The sequence below is a fragment of the Genypterus blacodes genome, unplaced genomic scaffold, assembly GCF_046128005.1.
Source record: "Genypterus blacodes isolate CSIRO-AG114 ecotype Tasmania unplaced genomic scaffold, CSIRO-AGI_Gbla_v1 ptg000017l_1, whole genome shotgun sequence".
NCBI classification, from domain to species: Eukaryota; Metazoa; Chordata; class Actinopteri; order Ophidiiformes; family Ophidiidae; genus Genypterus; species Genypterus blacodes.
In genome coordinates this window covers 847,448-874,982 of record NW_027466831.1, presented here as the reverse complement: position 1 = coordinate 874,982, position 27,535 = coordinate 847,448, and the positions used below count along the sequence as shown (strand labels likewise).

At 41.4% G+C, this 27,535-nt stretch overlaps 3 protein-coding genes across 3 annotated transcripts in view; all 3 read left to right on the top strand.

Annotated features, from left to right (window-relative positions):
• Positions 1-27,535, top strand: part of cers5 (ceramide synthase 5) — a 132,255-nt gene that overhangs the window by 30,748 nt on the left and 73,972 nt on the right. The gene's annotated exons all lie outside the window — the stretch shown is intronic.
• Positions 2-10,355, top strand: rab22a (RAB22A, member RAS oncogene family). Its single transcript, XM_076141395.1, has 7 exons — positions 2-344; positions 1,378-1,457; positions 3,268-3,349; positions 6,839-6,910; positions 7,002-7,108; positions 7,391-7,500; positions 7,638-10,355. The coding sequence occupies exons 1-7, from the start codon at positions 309-311 to the stop codon at positions 7,733-7,735; spliced, it is 585 nt and encodes a 194-aa protein (XP_075997510.1). The 5' UTR covers positions 2-308; the 3' UTR covers positions 7,736-10,355.
• vapb (VAMP (vesicle-associated membrane protein)-associated protein B and C) lies at positions 11,387-26,735 on the top strand. The gene is made up of 6 exons (XM_076140978.1): positions 11,387-11,641; positions 17,012-17,164; positions 21,503-21,606; positions 22,833-22,913; positions 23,690-23,869; positions 25,340-26,735. Exons 1-6 carry the CDS (start codon positions 11,584-11,586, stop codon positions 25,493-25,495), a joined length of 732 nt encoding a protein of 243 aa, XP_075997093.1. The 5' UTR covers positions 11,387-11,583; the 3' UTR covers positions 25,496-26,735.

Below are 27,535 nucleotides of genomic sequence, written 5' to 3'. Positions count from 1 at the left end.
GGCTGTCACGTGACTACTTGCCGTAAATTCAAGATGGAGACGGAGCGATCTGGCTGCTATAGTGTTAAGCTAGCTAGATGTTTACAATGATCACTATATGGCGAAAGGGATGGGGGTTTTGTTCGTTTTAACGTCGATTATAACAGTCAGTTGTTTCACCTGAGATGTACGTACGGAAGGTTTTGGCCACGATGAGGCAATATTGTTTGTAAACACAGACCACCTGAAGATTATTCTAGGGATAGGTTAGAGGAGAAAACTGTCAATGTGCATCATCACAAACTCATTTTGAGAGAGAGGAGATCAATATGTCGCTGAGGGAGTTAAAGGTTTGTCTCCTCGGGGTAAGTCAGCATCGGTTTCACCTGTCAGTATTGTGGAATAGCTCGCCTATACAGTACCTCTGTTTGTATCTATCTGTAGCATGAAATCAGCTGAAATAATCTTCTTGCAGGCTTTAATCGAATAATATACTATTTCAAATTTATAGGAAGTCGTTTTTAATTATTGAGTAAACCTATTCCAGATCCTCCTTGGCGAGGATTTGTTGGTTTTCTCAGTTCAAAAATCACTGTGAAACTAGCAAAATAACATTTACATCTTGTGTCAATGACATATGTTTAGCTTATGATAAGGAAATAAGACTTTCAGGGCTACAGTCCATACTACAGTGTGTGCACAGCTCTATCAAAATGCATCCAAAACTACAGAGGTAATAACTTCAGTTTCTGATTAGTGAGAAGTCCTGATTAAAGGACAAAATCTGCACTTTTGGGGTTCATTTTTTACATTTTATGACCGATGATTCAATACAAACATGTAACAAGTGCTGTGAGGTGAATATCTTGTGAAGAGAATTTGTCAACATTTTCCTACATGTTATACATTTAATCTGATAAAGAATTAGGTTTGTTTAGATTGAAAATAATCAAAGTTGCGTCTGTATATTTCTATATCACAGTCTAACTTGTGGGTGGTGCCTTAATCATTGTATCAGAAATCTGTTTTAGGAATAACATACATGTATTTTTCAAGTGTGTCTCAATTTCTGCTCCATCTCTATACCCGCTTCGGCTTGTCTCTGTTTTGTTTGTTGCTCTTTGTTATGTTACCCCAGTGTAAAGCGTCCTTGGGTTTCTTGAAAGGCGCTATATAAATCCAAATTATTATTATTGTTGTTGTTATTGTTATTATTATTATAATGTCCAGTTTAAATCACACTAGGTGACAGCTCTGCAGTGGGAACAGGAAGGAAGAGCACACAGAAAATAATACTGTCCCTACATATTGTCAGGAGGATATCTTTTTAGTTGCAGTTTGTATGCCTCTATCTATTATTTCTGACTATCAAGCATTGGCTTTATTTTGGCTCCTCAGGACACTGGTGTGGGAAAGTCGAGTATTGTTTGGAGATTTGTGGAGGACAGCTTTGACCCAAACATCAACCCAACAATTGGGTGAGTTCCTGCTGGATGTGGGAGAGCCTCATTGTTTTGTGGATATTGTGGAGCATCAACAACTTCCTGCTGATTATCTCATTTGACCATTCTGTTTATTTATTAAACATTTTAAATTTTGATAATTCATGAATTGTTTCAATGTCAGTTACAAACATGAAATAATTGCTTTATTCTTACGTATTGTTACTGATCAGTTTTTGTCATTGTTCTTGAAGTTGTAAGGAAAATTGGATAAATAGAAATTATAAAAAGTAGAGCAAAGGGCTCATTGGTCTCTTTGCTCAGCGCTCTTTCCCCTGGAAGGCCGTGTAGAGCTGCGGTGAGCAAACACAGTCTAGGGAAGGTAGATGTCAAATCGCTCATTCGATTGACCCCTGACCTTTGTTAATGGATACAGTGAAAGCCAGCCTAACAGGGAGCTACCACCTCACAAAGGCGAAGGGAAGCTCATCATTTTAGTCATGGCGAGGAATCCTTGGCAGGAGGATCATTTGTTGCTCTAGCAATCTTACACTCAATCACCCTGTCCATCATCTGCACTACCACCTGGAGCTGTTCTAGGGAGTTCAATCAGGACCTGTTTGCAGGTTCCTAATCAGCATGACTGGAGCGCCTACTTTCTTTTTCATTTTATGGTCAGATCCTGAGTTGTCAATGAGTTAAGGAACTCAACAGTCAGTGCATCCTTCCAGAACCGACTTTAGACTTAGTCTTCTGTGGCGAACACAGCCCAGCACATGTTGTTGATGTCTCTAATATCCTTGTTCAGAGAGTTTCTCTTTATCACCACATCTTTTCTAGAGGTCAGCAAATGTCTCAGAAATCAGAATCTTTAGATCTTTTGGAGGAATTGAGACCTGAACATCATTCTGCCCCGGTTTAATTTGACCTTTCCCCAGAGATGACAACTGTGACATCATTCACGATGTCATTATGGGTTTTGCATGAATTGTATAATTTAATTTGGTAATGAAAATAAATAATAAAACTGCTACTTTTATGTAAATTAGATGTTTTATTATGGGGGTTCTAGGGTGGTTCCATTCATGTCTCCCACTACTAAAATTTGGGAACGCAAATAAAAAATAAAACTGCTACTGAAGGAGCATTAACATTAGGCAATTGTTACCTGACTTTTGCAGAGATTCATTCGATCGAGCCAATCTGAGGCGCTTTGTATTGCGGCTTGCAGACAGTGACAGTCGCTTCTTATTTGGCATAATTCAAATGGTTTCTCTTGGAGCTTATTTGCTCTTCACAGATGTTCTCTAACGTGATCTCAAAGTAATGTGTAGGGTGGTTATAGTCCTGTCAACTGTGGCATCATTTATGATGTCATTATGCAGGGCGTTTCATGTCTCCCACTACTATAATTGTAAAAAAGGAAAAGCGACTAGACTAATGTTTTTGGCAAGTTCAGAGGCGATTGTTTGTGTGGCGTTGCAACGAACACCAGTCCTACAACGACACACAAACAAACACATGTAGCAGTGAGTATTTAAGAACACTGCAAGATAAGATTATTATTTGTTGGAAAATGTTTTATATGAAGAACTAATGTTTTACAGTAAAGATTTAACTGGTTTATACAAAAGCTAATAGACAATATATAAATGTGTTCTCACTGTCCCCTTATCTTGAATTTTTGTCTTGGGTGTAAACTAGACTTGATGTTTATAGATATCTCCTTTGGGTGCCTCCACCCTACAGTCCCAGCTGTATTGGCTATCTGCACTTGATGAAATGATATCAGCATTTTCCATAATGTGCAATAGTTTATCATGAAGCTTTTGTTTGTTTTCACCAGGGCATCCTTCATGACCAAGACAGTGCAATACCAAAATGAGCTGCACAAGTTCCTGATCTGGGACACGGCAGGACAAGAGAGGGTTAGTAAAATGCCCCGAGTATTGTTCCCTAACATTGTTTTCAGGCATCGGGGTGGTGATTTACGCGGAACAAGTCTCGCCTTCATTTTTGGCTTTGCTTAGCCATTCCCTGATTGTGCACTTTTGATACTGTAATCGGATTAGTTTGCCTCGGCTTATTCCAAAAGTTAACTCAATGCTTCCACATGGTTTTACAGACTGGGGAACCTACGCACCTGCAAATGCCCACCCAGCAAATGAACTCAGGATTAAGGAAGTCGTTGCAGTGAGTCTTTATGTCTGATAGGGGGCAATGTTTTCCTTTTTTATAGCTCCTAATAGCCACCCTCTTGTAGTGCTCCAGGTTAGAAGGTTCCCTTTCCATAGCTTAAGTAGCATGAACGATGTGATGGGTTTGTATTCTAGAGATCAGTGTGTGGGGACACTCTGCCACGGCTTATTCCGTCTTTCACCATTCTTATTTGTCCCATCTCTCCCTCCCTCTCTCTCTCTCGCTCTCGTTCATCCTCCTCCATAGCATGCATACATTTGAGGACACAAACAAAGGCGTCCCATTGTTTTCTATGTGTGTGTTATTTCATTCTCTATACAACAGTGAATTGTTAAGAGTTGTTTGTCAGCAAGGGTGACGTGTTAAGCAAGATGTCGGGGCAACTTGGTGTGTAACCTACACTGGTGTGTGTCTACAACGACACACGACACCGACTTTGAAACACATTGTCGCCCAGACAAGGTGAAGGGCTGAAATGCACACTTACAGTTGATACATGATATAAGGAATAGGATACAGTTTGGCATCAATGTACATTATTATCATTTAAGCCAGTCCAAACAATCTCCTCTTCCAAGCAGTAGTGCAAGGATCCACTTTCTCTTCGATTCAGCCTGTTCTCACACACTACATCCTACATTTCTCTGCATTAGCTGTCCACATCACTTCCCCTTTTTTCTGTACTTGACCTTCTCCTTTTCTAATGCACGGTCCCTCACAGTTTAAATAGTTTCTCCCTGCTGCTGGCCTCTCTAGAGATGTGATAGAAGGAGGTCTTTTGTCCTCTTCCCCTGGGGCTTGGCTACATCACAGCCCTAGAGGAGACCTAAATGAAGCTCCATTTAAGATAAGATGAGAGGATGAAACCTAAGCTGTCTCACTGGTGTCTGCTGCTACTGTGTCTTATCTGAGAGTCCCTCTCACTACACATCAGACTCCTGCTCTTTTTTTCCTTTGTGTTTTCTCCTGAGTAATACCTCTTTCTATTTCCCCTTCTAGATAACCATCTATTTTTCTGTTATTCACTTTTGTTTAGTTCCTTTTTTTTCCTCCTCCATTTTTCTTTCCCACAACTCTTTACCCCCGTGTAACCGCTCCGTCCCCCATGCGAGTGAATTTATGAGTGAATAAGTAGCAGCATTCCTTTGGTAGGCAATGTGTCTGTGTGTTTTCCTACGGAGCGGTTGTGGTATTTTGAGGTCTTTCACGGCTTGATTTTTAACCTCTGTGGAGTTTTGGCTGATCAAAATCTATTGAATTGGTAGAGTGTACATAGAGACAGCCAATGCTCATGGAAGGAGAGACAAGAGCAGGAGAGAAAGAGGTCTGTGAATTCCACAACCCACATCTCCAGACCATATGAGGCCGCATGGGCACATCTGAACCATCTGTCAACAGTCCATCCATGATTTTCCCACTGACCATTCATTCAATTTCACAGAAAACAAGTAAGGCTAATGTCGCATCGTCCTCGCATGGAAGAGTTCCTTTCATTGCGCACCAGACTCGTGGTTCCAGTAATTAATCAGCATATGCCGGGCATCATTGGAACTGTTTTTCAGGGCTGCTGTGTGGCCAGATGTCTGGCCTTGCTAGGATTGCTCTTTGGGTGAAGGCAGAGTGAGACCACACAGGACTGGCGGTGGTGCAGCTCAGTGCAAGCCAGTGAGACAGACAGCGTTCTCCTCAGTGCCTCTGCCAAATATCCCAAGTTGGATTCCCTTTGGTGGACTTGGGGCCAGTAACAACTATAATTATGTGGAATGTGTGCTTTCCTGAGGTAACCGTGTCACTCCAAGATGGATCGTTTATTCCATCTTTATTGTAAAGGAAAATAGAATTGCGGGAACGATCGGGTCGTTCCAAGTCAAGGTCTTTCAGAGACGGGGGCTATTTCTTTTAATATAAATGTCATTAGTCAAAACATGACACACGGTATTATTAGTCAGTTAATTTCTGAAATGAGCAATCACAAGTAAGAAAAAAACATTTTGGACTCAAGAGAGGAACCGATTTGTAACTTTCACATTTTAAGATGTACATTGGTTTTGCTGAAACGCTGACATAATGATAATAAATAAAGAACTTTAAATCCCCCCCCGGAATCCCCTGTCATTCTGTCAAGACCTATGAGTAAGCAGGCAAATCAGTTTAACCTTGAAAACCTATTTTAAGTGAAATAAAATGGTTTCACATCACACTTTTGGATTACGACCTGAATGATGTTAAAGGGATTAACAAACTTTACCTTCTCTGTCTCGCTCTGTTGATATCTCTGCCCTTATCTATACTAGATGTCAGATACATTTAACTGATCGGTTCACTCTTATCATTCTCCGGCGCGGCTCATCCTATTTATTGTGAAAGAAACATTAAACTCCCTTAAAATAATATGACAGCAAGCTAATCGTCGAAGCCAGGTTTTCCTCAGCACTGGAAAGTACTTTACCAGAAAAATACCAAGACCTAGAATCTCCAATCCTTCCAACTATGAACTTTTGTACAGATTGTTTTGATTATCCAGGGTTTTGTTATGTATTGGGTTAACATCAAATGTATGTTCTTCCATTAAAATCAAAATGCTAACAGCTTTTGACACATTCTGCTCATCTTTCTCTTGATGGCTACCACATGTGTGAGGTCTTGGTGGAAAGACTTGCATTACTTCCATTTAAAATAAAGCCACTTGGCTTATGTGCTCAGAACGTCTGGCCTTTGGTTTTTGTAAAATGGTACTCAGTGTCTTTTTATGTGTATTTTCACACCCTGTTTTGAGTTTCTTACAGTTTGATGGAGTCTAATGTGTCACACTGCTATGTAATCACTTTTGGTGTTTTTTGCCTATAAAAAGCTCAGATGCTGTTTGTTAGTCTGTGCATTATCAAGCATTTATACTTCTCCATTTCTCATTAATTTGATACTATATTTGGACCATTCCCAGGCAAAGAGACTTGAATGATGAATATGGATTTAACATTGTCTTTGTAGTAGATCTTTTCAATTCGTTGTCTGTACTCGTCACACTCAGTTTCAAAGCTATATGTGGACGTTACGTCATCTAATGTCAGCAGATCATGCAAGTTTAGTCTAGTTTTGATAGAGATAAAGCTTTACACACACCGTCATCTTCCTCGTTCTCCTTTCTTCTTTGAAGAATCGCCTCGGCATTGCTCAGCGTTGCTTCTCTTACGCTCGCTCTCCCTCTGTCTCCCCCGTAGTTCCGAGCTCTGGCACCAATGTACTACAGAGGTTCAGCGGCAGCCATCATTGTTTATGACATCACAAAGGAGGTGCTGTTAATTTCTCTTTTCACTCCCTTAATGTAGTTTAGTATCATTCATTTCTCACTCAGTGTTACACGATGCTTACTTGTTTTGACAGGACTCCTTCCAAACACTGAAGAATTGGGTGAAGGAGCTCCGCCAGCATGGTCCTCCTAACATAGTGGTCGCCATCGCTGGCAACAAATGCGACCTATCTGACGCCAGGTGAGTCTGAATGGGAGATAATGTGTGAAAGTAACAATGCCTCCTCAATTCCAACAAAAACCTCAGAGAAATGACAGGAATTGAGTGCTTGTTGCAGACTTCATTGAATGATGTTGACTTCAAGCATCACAATCGTATTTGACGGATCACATGTGAAATTATGAAGATTTCCATGCGGGAGCTGTTGAAAATACATTTGATGGATATGTCATCCATGAAATTTGAAAATCTGTATAATATTGCAACATAATAATTTCGACATACCTCTGTGGTATTTATCAGGGAAGTGTCAGAGAAGGATGCCAAGGATTACGCTGATTCCATCCATGCCATCTTTGTAGAAAGCAGTGCCAAGAATGCCATTAACATCAACGAAGTGTTTATAGAGATAAGTGAGTATGTTTCTGGAACATTTGGTATCATTGGATTGTGCGATCTTAGTTTCTCAACGCCTTGGAGTGCAGAGCTTGAAAGCACAAAGGGAAATGTAATGCTGGGAACCTTTGTAACTTTGTTTGTCTCCTCACAGGTAAGCGTATCCCTGTTGTGGATGCGGCAGGAGGAGCAGGAGGGAAGGCTTTCAAACTGGGACGGCAGCCCTCAGAGTCTCGTCGAGTGTGCTGCTGATATCCCCAGTGACTATCCGTACACGACCTTTGACCTGACCCTTGCTTAGTCGCTGGTAACAGCCTGCTTCAGCTTACAGACGTTCAAAGAATAACCATACCATCAAAGAGACCTAAGTGCACCAGTGGCACTCTGAAGGCTGTTACAGAGGAAAGTTTACTGAGTATCAACAAAAATGCTCACTGCTCGTCCACATTTTTGCATATGTTAAAGACAGTTTTACACCTGCCAATCCTATTCCTACCAGCTTCCACTAAAATGGACTTTAGCCTCTGTCTGGTGTATTTATCCCCCGCTTGTATTCCGACATTCAGAAGTCATTTGTTCTTGCGTTACCTTTTACCCAAAGATGGACTGAGAATGGCTTTGAATCTCTTGAGTGTAATTACTAATTTATCGTTATTGACAAAAAATAAGTATTTGTTTTCAGTGTTTGTTCCACCCTCACTGTTTGCACTTTGAAAGGATATTGAGAGAGATACAGTACATTGGTTATTCCCAGTTACAATCATAAAAATCTAAACATGGTTTAGCTTTGGGAACAAGATTTTCTTCAAGACAATTAACAAATTGTTTTTGACGCAATTCACAACTGAAAGAGATGCGGAAGTAATCGCTGCAAAACCTTTATTTCCTTTATATGAATTGTGAACTTAAGGATGTTACAGCTACATGGAGGAGAGAGTACACCGATGTGCATTTTGTTCATCTCTGTTTTATTTGTTAAAACATATTTTTGAAATTCACCTGTCCTTAAGAAAGAGACAATGTTTTTTGTGAGATGTTTGCAGCTCCTGGTGATGGTGGTTTGATTTAGAGCTGAAAATGGTGATCTCCAAAATATTATCATATGATAAGAGATCCTTGTAAGGGATCATGAAAACCATGTATATGAAGTGCTCTGTCAATTGTTTACAATATTAATTTTTTGCTTTATTTAACTCGAAACTCCCTTAACAGTTTTTTGGCACCTTTGTCCTTCTTCAAACATTTGCTGTTACCATAGAGAGGCTGATTTTTGTGAGGTCTTGCCATATTCTTTGTCATATAAACATATTCATTCGTCTGTTTTTCCACATTATAATCGCCAACTCACGCGACCAGTGTAATGTTATTACCTGGCCTATGATGAAACAATGATCTGGAAAACTGAACCTCATTCTGCGGAAACTGGGATTTTACTCTGGAAGCTTAAATCTCACTTTGCATTTAGGTGCAGAATCAGATGTGACGTTAAGTTGACATGCTGACCCCCTAATGAACCATAGTCTCCATTCTGCTCTGAATGACTGTTTGTGCTCTTTCCAGTCTCCACTTTCCATTCTCTCACTTCATCTGCCTTGTTCTTCTACACTCTACTCCAAGCAGTTAGGTGCAGCTTACATTTAGTTCAAAACTTGCACAGTACAATAAACAAGCTGTCAAAGAGCCTTATCTCCTGTCGCATTCATGAAAATCATTCCGTGATACTGCTATCGTAGATTGGTTTTTACGTACCTCATATTGGTCTAATTGGACTTTGCCAAATCCTATTACAGGGTTTTTGTTGCCTTTAAGCATTTTAGCGGTAACTGTAAACTGATACGGTCTGTACCGTGCAATGCTGCCTATTTAATGAGGAGGTTAATCGCAACAAGGACAGAATGTGAACTATTAAGGTCATTTAAACACAAGAAATACATAGTTACATAGACACTTCACACAGTCGGATTGATGGCACACGTGCAAAAACGTGATTGCATCATCTCGTTATCATTTAATCATGGTTATATTGGTCATCCTCTCTTAATATGACATTTTTGCTTTAATTGTGAGTGTGATAGGGCCAAGCATATGTACACTTTCTTCACTAATTTTGAATCTCTCTGCTGTCTTTCATGTTTTCCTCCATAACATAAAAAAGAGAATGGCCCTGGTACTAAACCTATGACTATTTGCATTAATTGGCCCATATTACTAATGTTCTTTCAGCTGCATTTAATCTGTGAAAGGACATTTTCTTGTAAATGCATCCACATTCTCAATGTCCCTTGAGACATCCCTTGTTGTCATTTTAGGTTTTGAGTGTTTGTTCAGTCAGAACTGCCATGCAGAACATGGTGCCAAATAATGTCAAAGCCTTTTTACTACACCGTGCATAATTAATCTTTTTTTTTTCAATGATAGATGTAATGTAAGGATTTAATGGGTGTCGCATAGTTACTTAGAAGTGTTGGAAGGCTGATCATGAAGACTGGATTGTGACAATTTTCCTCATTTTTAAACAGGAAGCATGAATCCAGATGTCCAACTTTTGCATTGAAAAATACCAATAGTCTTGGGCTGGCCCTGGGAATGTGATTAATCTATATTATGTATATTTTTCAGTGTAGATATACAGTAGACCATCAAATTGCACAAACATCAGTGACTATATTCTGTTCTAACTAGTTGTAAGACCACAATAGACTCATATAGCATTTACATTAATATCAGCACTGTAGTGATCATATTTAGCTTTTTATTGTGTATCATTATGATTGTAAACAAAATGCCTGAAAACACTTGTTTGTAGTGTATTTCTGAATGTTTAAAAAGGGAATTGTGACTTTCTTTACTAATAAAATGATGGACAAACACTTTCTGCCTCTTCTGTGTGTGTTGTATATGATTGTGCAAACATAGTGCAGGTTGCACGTCTTGTTTCTATATTCTGTGATGTGTTTTGTGCTCCCTTGAGGTAGGCAGGTGGGCGATGTGTCTTGTAATGTCTCCCTTGGGGATACAGTGACAATCTTGTTAGTATTTGGTTGTGTTGCTCAGCTGCCTGCCAGCCGTCTAGCTATATATATATAAATATGACACTTGAGATGTGTGTGTGTGTGTGACTGGCAGAAAGCTTTTCAACCACACTCTCAATATGCTGAGTACAGAACACTCACCAGTCAACCTCACAGTTCTATATTCATACTCAAGACAACCCCTGTATATATTCCTACAAGTACGTGCTTGTGCAACTTGCCTGCACATGCCTGTGAATTTGTACATTCTAGTTAAGGAATGGGAGGTATGGAACGTATGGCTGTGTAAACCATACAAACTGCAGCCATTAGGGTCTATCATGTTTCAAGTATTCATATGGAATATCAGGTTAACTCACTTTCATTACACCCTTATAAATTAAATTCCTTTTAAGTGTAAACTTAATTGGCAATAAAGCTATTCTGATTCTGATTCTGATTATACATAAAGTGTGTACCTCTGTACTTATAGTTCATTATGTCACTTATAAATACAAATCAGCTTTAAACATCTATAATACTGCGGTTTAACGTTCCACTTAGGCTTAATGCATGTTTTGTTTATGTATATTTGATCTTACCGTAGTTCACCTTTTCACTATGTACAAGATTATTCTGGTTATCAAATCAGGTCATTGTGTCACTTTTTTCTTTAGGTATGGTGACTTTTTTAAGGTGCAAAATAAAACACGAGTATAACTGAATATGCATAATAATATGTTGTTTATTCATTAGTGCTGTAAAGTTTTGCTCACTTTCATACTGTATCCTGTGTGCACCATGGCATCACCCACCGCCACCCACCGCCCGTCACCCTGTCACCCTCCCCGCTGGCTGTCTCTGCAGAGGCCGTGACGTCACCAGCCTGTCTCTCACTCCCTTCCTGCTGCATCACAACAGCCGCTAGCAGCTCGAGTAGCACCAGTGACCGGTTAGACAGGATAGCCTCAGCTAATTCCTGAATACAATCACTCCGTAGACGCTGATACACTCACCGACATCCTAACACGGGGAGCTAATCGACCGGACCTGGTTGCAGTGCGATCACCCCGTTCCAGCTGTTGGGATATGGCGAGGCAGGAACAGGTTCTGCTCTTGGAGCCTCAGCACGAACTGAAATTCCGAGGTAAGAGGGAGGGCCTGGCTCGGACGGGAGGGGGGGAGCTGTCTCCCTCTTCCAGCCGGACTGGAGGGGGGCAGGACGCGGATACAGTAACCATGTCGAAGCGAGGCTGCAGTGCGTGTTTGGATAATATCGCTCTCGTGGGAAAAGAATATGAGCATTCTGAAAGGGCGACAGGTCAATTTGCTAGCTAGCTAACAGGTTAGCTGAATTAGCTCACGATGGCTAAGTTAGCCAGGCCCTGTCAGACCTTTCTGCTCAGCTTTTGTCAGTGAAAAAAAGGTGTACACACTCAAAACATAAAATAAAGACATTTACGCGGTGAAACATTAACTATAATAACAGTGACGTTTTAATTGACTTCCGAATTTATGCATTTTAATTGCACACAAACTGCAACATCCTTAGCAGGTCTGGCTAGGCTAACGTTAGCTCGCTCTCTGATTGGCTGGCTCGCTCTGTTGGCCAGCCAGCTGTCATTTAATAACTTGACAGCTCGCAGGACTGAATATGTGAGCAGTCTGTCCGTGTTATGTATCATCGCCGTCACACCATCATCATCATCATCATCATCTTCATCGTCGTCGTCGTTCAGGCTTCACAGGTGATAATACATGTGAAAGTGCATCGCAGCAGTTCGCAGGGCATTTAAACTGCAAGATGCCGTGTTGCTTTACGCCTAATAATGGTTTTCAAACACACGTGGTTGTAATCGTACGTCTTTTGCAACGCGTTCCGGGCCTTCTATCAATGAAATGACTGCATGTAAGATGAAGAAGATGAAGACTGTCGTGCTGGTTTCAGTTATGTAATGCTCACCTTGGTTAAAACCATAGTATAATGTAGCCCTTAATAATTTGTGCTCCCTGTGTAAAGAGTGTTTTTATATTTGGGATATTTGCATTGATTATTACAGGAGAGTCACTGAAATAAGATTCTGTTTTGCATTGAAAAATCTCTTGAGAATCATGCAGGTTGTCTGATACATGCATTCTTAGAGATGTGTGTGTAGATCTATTTCACGGGGTGTGTCCCTTCCTTTATCCAAATAAAGACAGTCATGTCAAAGAAAGACAAAGAGAGACAGTCGGCTCTCAGTTTACAGTTTACACCATGTTTGGGTAAAAAGAAAGAGTAGTCCTTGTCCCGGTACGTAGATTACATATCAACATATTTTTCTAACACCAACAGCAAAGTCTCTAATGTAAAAATTAGAGATTGTGGACGTTTTTTTTAATTGGAAGTGCAGTTTGGCCCTGTCCTAAATATGTAGGTCAGTTGGTTTGTGCTGCCCTGAAGCACTAAAAATTACAACAGTAACAGAGTCCATATCCACAGACCTCATTGAGACGACTATATATATGTTTTGTCACGGATAAACACCTGTTGGTTGGCTACCCATGCATACAGAAGAAACCAACCAGGTCCATAGAGTATCAGTGTCCATAACTAGGATGAGACAGTGGCAATAACCAAAGATAGGAAATGAAACTAAAGCTGGATGGATATTTTACTTTCTGCATGAATGCAATGTACTTGTATTTTTCTTCAATGCATCTCCATCTGACTAAGTTCCTACGCTGCACCTACACATGTATGTTTTGATAGTAATAGTAATCAAGTGTCCGAGGAGTTAACTCAGACACTTGCTGTGAGCCTGTAAATTGCTTGTAGTATCCGATGTGTGTTGATGAGTGTTACCCGCACAGAAGGAAGTCTGTGCCTTGCTCTGTATGCTGCACAGAACCTCGGATCACATGTGGGTACTCAAGCCTCGGCTAATATGTAGGTATGCAGAGTGAAACTTGCAGAATATACAGAGTAGAGTTTGTTTTAAGCAACTTGTGTTGGTCTGACCAAATACTGTCCAAGGTGACTGGGGAATGGCAGCTCCCGGACGGCATACGGGTACAAGCGTTTAGCTGCTACCGCAGCCACCTGGTTCAAAACCAGGCCACGCTTCTTCTGTACAGGTTGAATGAGAAGTGATGGGAGTAGTTTGATCGTCCATGTGCTTGTAAGTTCATTGCTGTCAGGTGAAAGAGGTGCCTGGTGTCTATCAGATAAGACATAACCCATCACCCCACTATGCATGGGCAATAGGCCATTCCAGTAGAGGAGAAAATAGAACAGTGCAAGCAAAAACCTACATGAAAATATCTAGACATAGGTTATTGGATCTATTTTTATTCTTTTTTTGGGATACTACTAATTACTCTTTCCAAAACACTACCAACTTCACAAATTTGATCTGTTGATTCTGAAATTGTAATCTTGAAGGATCACAAACTCAAATATTAGGCCTTTAGCACCTTTAAACTGTTGATTGTGGCCTTGGTGAGTTGGAGCCTACCCCTGAGGTTCTTTCAGGAAGTTGTAGATCAGGTGTACAGTAGTCAGTGGCGTGAGTCCCCTTCATTAAATAAAAACCCTTTAGATGTGTAGCCAAGCTTGTGAGGGTCTGACTTTCCACTCTGTATTTGCTCAGTGGGGAAAGGAAGTGTCAGTTGCTCTGGATGTTTGCTGAGCTGTAACCTTATCTAGAATCTGGTGTATGTGCTAATTCTAAAATAGCTCCGCTCCATGTTTTCATGCACAGTGTACCTCTTTGTCTCTCATGGCGAGCTCTTATCTCATTAGTGCATGTAATATGCGAGATTTGAACACGCATGCCTTTCGACTATATAGTGATTTTCCTCTGAATATGCAGGTTTACCAAATTCCTACTGAAAATGATGATGAAGATGTTTTTACTCTCCATTCATTGTGCAGGACTCACTCAGCCACAGAGCATGTTTTAATTGTAATTTGGATTTGGTATAATTGTATTTCCCCAGGTATTGATTGGGATTCATATCAGTGCGAAGTTTCCTGGCAATAATGAAACAGTAAATGTGTCACCAGTTATTACAGGAATCATTTCCTGACCCTTTCCTGGCTCAGGTGCTGCTGAGGTGAAACGTAGACTGAGATCAAAGATCAAGAAAGTCAGTGTATTAGCCAATAGCCAGACTAGGCAATAGGTACTTTCTGTACTCATGTAGGAGCCCTCATAATCAGCTCATAGACGCTTTTGTCATTGTCATTACTAAAAAAGGAGATCTTTCATGTAAAACTATTTTTAGTCTTGTAATCTTGCCCTATTAAGTTCCATTAATTTTCAATGGGAACTTCAGAAGTGAAACAAGTCTGCCAGAAATGCACCAGCCGGCACTGTTGTGCTGGTAAGCTCAGGGTGGGGTACAAACAATGTTGTGACAGGCTTTAATAAACTTATCCCTTTAAGCATCCTCGCTTGACTACTCAATGTTGGAATCATTTCAAAACAAAAGGAACAGGTATGTGACAGGGGTGTGATTAGGAGATCAATGCAGCAGAACATTCCTACCTTCTGTGACATCCTGGTCCTGTTTTTGCAATTACAGCTTTTGCATAGCTGTGGTTCTCAAAGCCGGCTTCACACTTCCACCAGATGTCCTTTAGGGGCTTTTAAGGGATTTCCATCAAAATAAAGAATAAATTGAGATTAGTCAAGGCATACTGTAATTCCCATAGCTAACATCTCGCCACATTTAGGTAGGGTTGAAGCATTTTGCGATTAGTCCCTACAAATCTTATGTTGTTTTTCAAAGCTGGGCCTTGTACAATAGATTGCCAGAATACGTGTTTCCACCATAAAGTGTAGATTTCCATGTGTCTTTCTCCTACACTTTAGTAGAGTTACAAACAACGGGGCTAAACGGGGTGATTCGACACAGCTAAGCCCAGTGAGAGATTTGATGGTTGTTATTCCCATGTCTCCCCTCACCTTTCCCTCCCCCATGTCCTCATTTCTTCCCTCCCTTTACCCCTGACATCGCTCAAGGTCGACCATTACCTTGACCACCCAACATTTCCAAAACCACTAGAGATGATTAGACACAAATTAGATGTAACTGGTGTCCACTGTGGCTAAAGCGTTCCAGGAGGTTTGGACCAGATGTAAAAGGTGTCAAAGCACAACCTAGCCAGGGCCTGGAAACAGATTTACACGATTAAATGAGACTATTTATTTGACAGTTTTAGTAGAAGTAGTTCACATGAGTTCACAACAAGGCTGAAAGCAATTTCTGTGAAGATAAAAATGAAAATCAAAAAATCTTACGTGACCTGTAATAATAAAAGGGAAACCACCAATGCCATGACAATTAAGTGTTGCAATCTGGGTGGATGTCCCACTTCACCTTCACTTACCACTTATGTTTGAGTGTTTTGTTGTGCTGGCTTTTATTGTAAGACATGATTGCTTTATTTAACAAATCAATGCCCAAAGACCTTAATGCATTCGTCCTCCTGAACGCCACAGAGATGTGGTTTGTGTAAACAGCACTAACTGTTACTAGTTGAAGCCTCGCTGCATTCATTTGCTCTCCTCATGGTTGTTCAAATGTGCAAACCTGTGATTTATGTGAGTTTTTGTAGATATTTGCAGACATTGGTGTAGATTGATTGAAAGGGCAGCCATTGTCCCTAAGGATGAAATGGACATGACTGGTGGTAATTGATATTAGTTGAGACATTGGCGTTGGCCCCATTTACAACCATGTTGGCCCACTTGCTACAATGCAAAGACCTTGATATGATTGCTTTATGGTACAGAGTCTAGTTCTCCCTGCTGTGGGTTACTGAGACCTTGTAATGTACTGGGTGTAATGAGCTAAACAGAGACGGGAACTATTTATCCTGAGGACAACTTTGAGTCAAGATTATTACAAACCTACTCATGTTGAATTGGCAGTAAAACCATATTTATATAAATGTCGCTTCAAATGAACAAAATATGAGGAACAAGGTTGTAATGGTGGGCAGTAGTTTGAAGTTACTATAATTAACGTCACTTCCAGTTAGACTTTAATGGAGTGCCTTTTAAATTTGTGTGTATTTTAATAAGATTTGCTCTCCAGTATTTCACAAGTCTCAAAGGTTTGGCCACGTTCTCCTGTGTTTACTGTTCAAGAGTGGTGTTATTAAATCAAAGTTATTATGAATGTCTGCGAAAGTTTGTGTTGTAGTATGTTACAACACATATAAACATTTTAACAACATTTAAAACACTTTATATACAGTGTATTGCATTTCCTGTTTGAACTTGACTATATGAAGACCACAGTGCAGATGTTCCTTTAAGTAAGCGTGATGAAATGTGTTCACATCTTTTAAATTGATATGTGTGGTGTGAGATTATGATGCTCATGAGTGTTGCAATTCTAAATGGATCTCTTTTGATCAATGTTATGGCTTTATTGGATTCTTTATTTAACAAGAATATGGATTTTGTTTCAGAGAGAACTCCCCGCAGAGTCGTTTTTAAATGTGCACTTTGCCTCCTTGCAGGTCCCTTCTCAGATGTGGTCACCACAAATCTCAAGCTCGCCAACCCTACAGACAGGAATGTGTGCTTCAAGGTGAAGACGACGGCGCCGCGCCGGTACTGTGTGCGGCCAAACAGTGGAATCATCGATGCAGGCACCTCAATCAACGTCTCAGGTAATGAGGTTAGCAGGAGAGAGGAACGGTCACGTTAAGGTCACACATTGTTTTCACAACTGTCGAGTGGATTGGTTAGTCAGAAGACTAAAATTGGTTGTAATAATTAAATGTCAAAGTCGTTTATAAAAGAAAATATAAAACATTACAAATGTTGATTAGAGCTTTTGACATTTGAGGGTTATTGCATATCCCAAACACAAATACACAGAGTATCACAGTGTTCCCTGTTCTCCTCACACCAGTCCTGTTTACTGGTAGGCCTCATCCTGAACCCCGCTCTTGGAGGGACACAGGTACAGGTCTAGTGTTTCCCGGCTATGCCACCCCTGCCATTTTCAGCCACAGACTCATTTTACAACTCACCCTATCTGATGTCAGCAATGCATACTGTGTCACTGGGGACAGCGGTCAGCAGCAGGCGCTAAATCAGCAACAGTCAAGTCCACCATTTGCCATCGTTTGTCAACCTTATTAGACTGGGAAAGGTCAAGGGTTTGAGTCCCTGAAGGAGTAGGCTGTGTTGACATTGTAGTTGCTCCTGGCAAACTTAGCTTTAACCTTCTTCCGTCTGTCTACAAAGAGACCCACAACTTAACAACAGTACACAAAAAAGGCTGTTCTGGGCTTTATTACACTGACATTATGCAGCTTTATGTTTAATTGGTGTAATATTTGGTTGCATTTTTCACCTTTAAAAATTGTAAACTACTTATGAAATGTGGCAACAAAGAAGCACGTTTACAGTCTATGAATTAATAATTGGCGGTATATCAAATGTTCATATTCGCAATTTTTTTTTTATTATAAAGTCATTTCTGTGTTGCTCGTGACTGGAAATGTTTGAAGACTTTGTTTAGCTGTCAGAACAATCTTTGTGTGTGAGATAACGCCACTGAGCATCGTTGCTCTTTAAATCCTAGCAGCTGTGATTGTACAGCTTTTTTTTTGTTGTCTTTTGTGCTTGTGTGTTCCATAAAACTAAATTTACCACCAAACAAGCAATCAACATAGAGAGCAGAGAGAACAACAGCCCGACACGCTGGTCTGTCCGTGTTGTTGCAGGACAGCCAGAGCACGTGAATCATGAAGCAGTGTGACGTCGGCATTTCCGAAAAGCTACTGCTTCCTCGTCCACACTGAAACAATGAGCCGACATCTTCATGATTGATGTACTCTGTGGGTTGTTTTTAAAAAGCGCCATTTTGGGGGGTTGAAATGCTGTTTTAGTGCAGCTGGAAGGTCGCAATGTTTTAAAATCTATTTGGATGGGGTAAAACCTGAGCAGGAAGATATGTAGTACTTAAGAAAAACACAAACACTGATTCAGAACCAAGCATGGTGTTTCGTCAAGTATGCACAAAAAGGGTAGCTATCTGAAAAGGGGCTTGATAATGCAAGCTGTGGATGTGGTGATTTGATGTCATTTTGGCCCTGGTTTCATGCTTTCTTCCTCTTGGTGTTGTCAGTTTCTCTGTGTGGAGATGCTCTGTAGCTGTCTCTAAGAATGTTATGAGATTGAGTCCACTTTGTGTATTGTCATGTCTGTGGCCTCCAATTGTGAGAAGAGCAGCATTGACATTCACTTGTGTCATGAAAAAACCTTTTGTCACAGGATACCTACAAATCCACAATGTGACATTTGCTGGCTTAAAGGATACACACCGTGCTTTGAATGTACAGTTGTTAAATGTATCCCTGACCACAGGAATGTTGCTGAATTTTATTGGTGTCACTTTGCAACCACTGGAAAGATCTGAGGCGTGAATATTAATAATACCCTTGTGTCTACAAGTCTTGGTCTTCCTCAGGGAGTTAGAAGCCAGAAGTTCTTTACTGTCTGAGCAGGACCAGATAGATTCCCAGGCACATCATTAAAGCAGTGGAAATGGTTTAAACTGGTTCGAAACAGGAAGAAAACAAAGTCAGAAAATCTAGACTTATAATCATTTTCTTGCAGTGGTCCTTGTATTTTGTCTGTCCAATACTCTCACTTTGTATAGGGCCCCTTTTCAGAACGCCTGTCTTATGTTAGGACAGGAAACATCAGCTGATTCCTTCCAAAATTCCAAGGTCCAGTGGACATTTTGGCTACCATCTAGCCTCTGGGCCTCTAAGTGGTGGCCGAAGTGACTCACGGGTTATTCCCACCTTCAAATTAGGCTCGCTGGCACATTCTTTTTTTTTTTTTTTTTTTCTTCTTCTTCTTCTGAATTGTTTTGAGGTGGACCCAGGAGAGCACAATCAAGAGTCTGTGATCCCGCTACCCTGAGAAAACCTGAATGTAAAAGGTTTCACGAGCGTAGCTACATCCTGGTGTGTTCAGGATGTTCCCTCCAGGCCTGCTGAATCTCTACAACTCGGGGTGATTTCACTCGCTCCCACGCTGTAGCGTCTCAGTAGGTTTGCTGCTCCATTTGAAGTTCTGCTCCTCTACATTGCCGTGGATGGGGTACTGATACAGCTAGGGCTATAACGATTAATAACCTGTGTTGTATAGTTTCGTATTGTATCATATTGTTGAAAAAAAGACCTTTCAGTACACATCTTGTAAAAAACAATTTGTGTTGAACAGTGCAGTGCTCTTTTTGTGTCATTAAGATAGAACTATAAGACATATTCCAATGCTTTCTTAATTTTTCCTTTAATTCAGTTGTGAGCATCTTTTCTCGAGGGAAACAATTAAATATTGATGTTTCCTAACCTCTCTCCCTCCCCTCATTAATTGTTCCATTCATCAACAACTAGCTGGCAGGCGGATACCATTGTCCCTTACCATGGTGTCTATAATTAGACTCAGTGTGGAGTATGAATATTGAATGATGTTTTCTTTCTTCTATGCCTTTTAGTTTTATATTTATTCTGTGTTTCTCCAGGAACTTGCATGGTTTCCCTCCTCTAGTCTTTCTTATTGTCCCCTCAGACCCAAGGTAGATGGCCCTGCAAATTGGCCTTGACTTAAACAGGACATTCTCAATCTGTTCAAGCCGTCTGGTTCTGATTTGAAATATTGAGCCGCTCTGATTGCTGTAATGGCACACTACATCCCTGAGGTTTTCCACTCTGGGGAGAGTGGGCATGTGCCATAGATGAGATCCGTCCTGGTAGCCACATCTGAGAGCCCCCAATACCGACTTTGAATTGAAGAGGTCATTTTCTTGCTAATGAAAGCTAAAGAATAGTGCAGACATTGTTGGCACAGATGTCAGAATTTGTCTTTGAATTCCCACCTCTTTTCCTTGTTAAAACTATAATGACGGAAGAAAAGGATCTCCCATCAATAGCCATTTCCCTCCCTTCCGCATGACCAGCACTCTCTGCCCAAACACTTGACATAAGAAAGTGATCATTGTAAATCATTGTTAATGCTTTAAAATACCTTTTCACTCACTGGAATGACATCAAATAACACATCATTGGCCGAGTGGGCTGACGCGGTGATGGGTTAAAGTAGTGTTCAGAGCCCACACCTGCTTTTTATTAGAGTGATATGTAATGTTAAGATGAAAAGCAACAGGGTTGGAAGCTGTTAGAAAGATTACCCCCAGGCGTATTTGTAGATCCATCAGTGTTTTGCTGTCATGGTAACGCGAACATGGAAATAAATCATCTCACTCTTTTTTTTTTCCTTTCCAATGCAGCAGGGCCAAGCACACAGACTGGAGGCTACGACGGCCCTAGTTTACTGTTTGACAAACATTCGGATACTTGATATACTCACTAATACCACTTTAATCCGAGGAGCTGATCTGGAACACTGAGATGAGAAAAAGATAAAGTTGCTGACAAAGAGAAATAAGGCCTTAATCGTCGGTATTCCACAAGTATCCATATTTGGGATGGCAGGCTTTTATTGCTACGCTTCACCCACAAAGGGAATTCCTGCCTGTCTGCATGGATTCCAACGGTACAGACAAGATACTCCTCCTGACTTATTGTCTTAATGTGCGTGAAGACACAAAGCGAGGATGAGCTTTAAAGGGAAATAAAACTGAGAGCATCCTGTTGGCCCAGGGGTTTGGGATGTGACTTTTCTAACATGTGATATTCCTCTCATGCTTCTTGAGAGACTCCATTTCCAGCTGTCAGCTACATGCATGAATGCCAGAATAATATCCCTGTATGGACTGCGATTCCTTTTTTTATTGAACTGTACTTGGTATTTTCCAATCTCCTGAGGTATGGCTTCGCTCTGATTCTTAACAACTACATTTTATTTTTCATGAGAGCAGCTGTAAAAGAAGAGAGAGAGAAGTCATGCTGGAATCATTGTCTTTGGATGTGAAGGGTAAATGTATTCTTTCCTACATTGACAATGACTGTTTGTTTGTCTTTCAGTTATGCTGCAGCCTTTTGATTATGACCCCAATGAGAAGAGCAAACACAAGTTCATGGTCCAATCCATGCTAGCACCACCTGACATGACCGACATGGAGGGAGTGGTGAGTGCGCCGCATCTTTCAAAAAATCACTTTCCTCCGCTGCCTTTATGTAGCACACCACAGTGCTTGCAAGTGCTTTCTGCAAAAAAATGTGTAAATTCAAATAACACAGGCTAGCACTTGAGATCCAGCCCTCTTAACCGAGATAGGAAATACACTCATTGATTCTAACTTGAAGGAAAGAGCGAGTTGGATGGCTCCCAGCCCGCATGAGCGTTTGTGCTGCAGTGCTGACACAAGGCAATAAAAAGATAACGAGCACAGTATAATCACAACGCCATGTGCGGTCTGGAGATCATAAATTGCTGTCATTTGCAAGCACATTATCATCAACATGCTGATAAGCGCTGTGAAACTCAGCATTCGATTATGATAAATATTCCTGCATACGTAACCTGAACGATGCTGACAAAAGAGAAGGTTCTCTATCTCCTTTGGGTTGTTGTGTAAGTCCGTGATTGTGACACAAGCGTGCAGTCAGCGGAGGAGTGTATAACTATAAGCCTATAGTCTTCGCGGTCTTCCTGGTGTTAAACTTCTGTCCGCTTTAGTTTCACAAGAAAAGTAAGTTCAGGAACTAAAGAACAGAGCTGGTCTCCATGGTGATAGTTAATGTCAGATGGCTTAAGAGAACTGTTTTATTTACATCAGCCTGCAGGAGTGTTATCAAAATATGTCAGGGAGAACTCCTTCACAGGTATGTTGATATACAACTGCAAAGTGCTTCTACCGTATTTGCACTGGATCTTCCCAGAAAAGTGGTATCATCTTCCCGTTTCAAGTTCCCCAGCTGGTACAGGATTCAAACCAACAACCTTGAGATCACCCCCGCAAAGTTTATATAACCATCAGGATTCTACCACCCAGGTTGAACCAATGGAGACTCGGGGCACTTGGACAGCCTTGTAGTGAAGATATTCAGAAAAACATAGCAAGACATCTAAATCTTCGTACGAAAATGGACCGGGGCTTTTGAATCTCGTCCCATTGTGTTTCCTGCTTGGTGCCCTCAGCCTAAGAACAGCAGCTGCAGGATGATTGCCTGAACTTTCTGTCTGATAAATGCCACAATCAGCTGCCAGCCACCACCAGACCGTCCTTCCTCTGCCTTTATTTTGAAAACAGTCTATGAAGATAGTATTGAAGCCATATGAGTCTAATACACCTGACAAACATGTACTCTGGGAAGATACTAAAGATAATTCTGCCTTTTCTCTTGTCTCCAGTGGAAGGAGGCTAAGCCAGATGAACTGATGGACTCCAAGCTGAGGTGTGTCTTTGACATGCCAGCGGAGAATGAAAAGACGGTGAGTCCATTGCACCCTCCTCCTCCTCACACCTCTTTGTTACTCCACTGTGTCTGCCACTCTCTCCTTAACGATCTCTGCTGTCTCATTCATTGATTTCTCCCTTTTTTTTGTCCCTCATACAGTCCCATCATCTGTCATTCGTTTCCAGTGTTAGTCTCACCATCTCCTTCTCCATCTTGTCCCCCTTTGCGCTAACCGCATCTCTCACATCTCTCTCTCTTTCTCTGTCTTGGCCTTGGTCACACTCTGGAGCATCAGTAGCCCTTTGGAGGGCCAGTTTCTCTGTTCTTGATGCAGTTTATTATTGTTGTGACTCTACTCAGACCCCACACGGCTGTAGACATTATCTCATCATGATATGTACTGAGTATACAATACAAGGAGAGAAACCGGCCTGTGAAACTTGTTTTCAATTCATTATAAGCTATGTGATATATGTACACACATGGCTCCCAGTCAGCACAGTGCACCAGAGAGTCTGTTAGATGAAGATAAGCGTAACAGAAACCAGCTTGATCTACTTGTAAGAGTCCCCCAGGGTGAGCTCACCCACAAACAGAGAGATAGGAAGCTTTGTGGGCCAGTGTATATGTGTGTATACACACTTCTGCTTCTTCGTATTTCACCCTGTGCATGGTGTACTGGCTGTTTTGAAAGGCTCTGTGTCCCTAAATTTAAAATGCCAGCACCCTTGTCAGAATCTCCCTGGAAACATTCTCGGAACAACGGCTCACTTATGCTTTATAACTCTTGCCTCTCTAACCCACTAACAGCATGACACGGAGTCCAACAAGATGATGTCGTCCAGCCTGCTGAAGTCGGAGACCTCCACGCTGACCATGAAGTCCATAAGCTCCACCCTTGATGACGGGGAGGTGAAGAAGATCATGGAGGAGTGTAAGAGGCTGCAGATGGAGGCTCAGAGGCTACGGGAAGAAAACAAACAGATCAGGGTGGGTGAGACCGGTCAAGGACCAGACTCGATTCATTTCTTATTTCATTTTGCTGTGTCATTGGAGTTATAAACAAAAAGTTCATGAAAAGAGTGTTCATATTAGGTGGCCATATTTACACACCTAACATTAATGTGAGCTACAGTCATACCTCATTACAACTAATGGTAATGATATAATTATAATAATTATACTTAAACAAACGTCCACAGTGCCAAATAAAATAAGCACTGTGATAGTTGAAGCTCAATCATAAAGCTTCCCTTATATTAATTTCCGTACCAATGTGCCATTAGTGACACACTGTTGTACGGGTTGTTCCAGGTAAAACCCGGTCATGGCTGGCATGTTACTGAGCTGCCTCATGTTTAATGCAGGCTTCTAGCGCTTTCTCTAGTGTCGTAGGAAAGGAAATCTAAATTCTGTGCTTAAGAACGCTGCATTCAAGAGAAGTGGCACAGAATACAGCAGAATTTAAATTCTCTCTCTCGCTCACGCAGAGAGAAGCAAAACTTAGAAGAGGCGTTAGAATGTGTGTGTGACATCAGATCAAAACTCTCTGTTTAAATAAACAAGTGTGTCAACTGGGTGGAGTTTTATGTCACTTCGCCACACTTGTGAGCCCCATACAGTTTAAACCGCTGCAGATGACATCACCGATCAAACAGAGTCATGTTAGTGTTCTGTGATTGTGTTGTGGAGATTTAAGTCACTCCAAGTGGAACTTCCAAATGCTGTTTGTGGCGTCTCCCTCTGCTTGCTGCTACACTTTGGATAGAGGCAGTAAACTAAGTACTGAGGTTAGTGGTAAAGCGTGAGCACACATATATTCATAATCGGTGGCAGACCCTGGGGTCTGAAGCTCTTAAGGCAATTTTGCCCATCACTGAGTATGCCATCAATCACAACAATTACTGAAGTGCAGTTTAAATTTGTATTTTGCAAAGGGTCGGTTGGCAATGGCGATGCAGAGACACAAACATACACACACACACACACCACAGAGCCAAGATAGAGACCTCCTCCCTCCAAACCCTACCACCGCCCCCCTTCAGGTCCTTGCCAGAGGCAGAACGACTGTTGGCTGCTCCTGTGGCTGAGATTAAACTAACAGAGAGCCCCCCCACCCGCTGCTGGGAAATGAAGTGTGTTAAAGCCTGGCGCCTTTTGCAGTCCTTTGGGGATTGGGTCAGATGGAGATTTAAGCATATCCTATTTCTTAAAAATGAATGAATGAATGCTGCCTTATCTTACTGACTTATTGACAAACTGACCCCCTCTTTTCCCTTTGTTGTTTCTCCCTTTCACACTTCAATTATCCCTTTCTGTCCTTTACCCTTCTCCCTCCTCCAACTCGTGTATTTCTTCACCCTTCCTACCATCCTCTGCTCCACAACCCCTCTCTCTTACCCTCTCTCTTTCCCTCTCTCTCTTTCTCTCTTTGCTGTACTTGCTCCTCGGCTCGTTCAGGAGGATGATGGTCTGCGGATGAGGAAGAGCAACGTGGTGTCATCTCAGCACCCCTCGCTCGGCATGAAGAAAGAAGAAGGGCTGAGCGGACGCATGATGGCTCTCATCATACTCTTCTTTGTGTTTGGCGTCATCGTGGGCAAGTTGGTGTTGTAGAGGGCAGCGCAGTTGGGTCAGCCGCAGCATGCTTACTGGGGGATGAAACAAACACGGGATCTGGGATTTTGGATCAGAAATGCCATATCCACTGGGTGGGGGGTGGTACTAGTTTTTCAGTCTCATTTATGTAAAAATTTCAAAGGAAATGTATGAGAAAAAAAGAAAACCAATCATCTTATGAACAAACCTACTGTTACAAGTCTTGCCTGTACGTAATCATCACATAATCACTCTGGCCCTCTTCCCAAAGTCTCATGTATACAGATGACAAGTTCTGTGGGCGGGGGGGGAAATGGAAACATGATTTAATGCAAGTGATTCAGACCAATGGATTTTCTTATGCCGGTGAGGTAGCGGTGGTGCGATTGAGTCAGTTTGCAATGTGTGAATGTCATTCTAGTGTATTATTGTTTCTTTTCTAAATGATGGAGGCCAGAGCCTATATATATATGTATACATTACACCCCTACTGTACTGTATATCCAGGTTCGTCAAGTTTTGTTCCAGCTAAACCCCCTTTAAGGAGGGGAGATGATCCGGACAGAGGATAGGGGTTATACACAGGGCTATCAAACCGACTCCTCCAATCAGAGGCTTTGTAAAGTTCGGCATGTCTTTGATTGTAGGACAACCTTGACCAGTGTATGAAACACTACACCGCAGGTATTCTCTCTCCTCTTATCCTTTTTTCAAGTGGCTCACTCGACCATACTCCCATCCCTTGTCGTTCAGCGATCACCACGTCACCACTTGGCAGAAAAGGGGGGGGGGGGGGTGATGCCTGATTGCATGCTTCCACAGAGAGCGTTGGATTTGGACTTTTAAATCCAATGTAATTGCTTTTATAATGGTGATAACACGTCATTTGGCTGTATGTTTGCACAACTAAATCTTCAGATTTTTCTTCTCTCTTGTGTTCTGGATTTTTATGATTTTACAGTTTGTTTTTTTGGTTGTTAGAATCGAAGCATTTAAGCAAATTGCAGCTACCTACAAGAGCTCCAGATTTGTAGGATTAGGTCATTTCTGGTAATGTTCTCTCGATGAAAGTCTTGCCTGGTGAACTGTTTGGGCAAGTTATTCTCAGGCCAGGAAGGAGGTTATACACACACACACACACACACACACACACACACACACACACACACACACACACACACACACACACACACACACACACACACACACACACACACACACACACACACACACACACACACACACACACACACATACACGTAAATGAACACACATAACAAGAGACCACAAATGGACAGAAGATGCATGTAGAGGAGAATGTGTGTGTTTGTTTTGCTGACATCAGCTACACTAAGGTGTGATACTGCTGCTACAATGGCAGAATGTGTCCAAACAAGGGACCTTGGTCTTTCCTGCCCTTTTTTTTTGTTTTTGTCATATTTTCCTACTGAGCCCATACATTTGTTGACATTATATTTCAAGGCAAATGTATGTTGGAGAGTGTTTCAAGTTGCCTGCTCCTTCTCTCCACGTCGCCACTGTGTGTGTGAGCTTGTTCTTTTTTTCACTCCGCTGCGGGCCTGTGCTCAGTTTTGGTGTTTGTTTTGCATTTAATCATCGCTTGTTAACGTTATATCATCACTGCATCTGAATTAGTGTTGGATTTTAAAGCACCGCGGTTATAAGAGTGTCTCGCTTTCTGATCTTCCTGCAACATATAGCATGGTTTGAGTTTGTTTCTCAGGCAAGGGAACATGCATACAACCTAGCTACAGAGCCAAGGGACCATTTGTTGGCACCGTACTCTTCTATAGCCAATAACAATTATTTTGACAAAAGCAATTATGCGCGGAAATCATTTCATCTGATAATTTGCGAATTGAGAAAGAGTGAAATGAAGATGGTGATTTAAATTGTGTCAGAATGTCAATTCTAATTTGCGTTATTGGAATGAAACAGGTTGCTTTGTTGGGAATCCCACTTTGTCCACATATGACTGAACAATTGAGAGAGGAGAGGAGAGTAGAGGAAGAGTGCAGTCCCATTTGCTTATCTGAA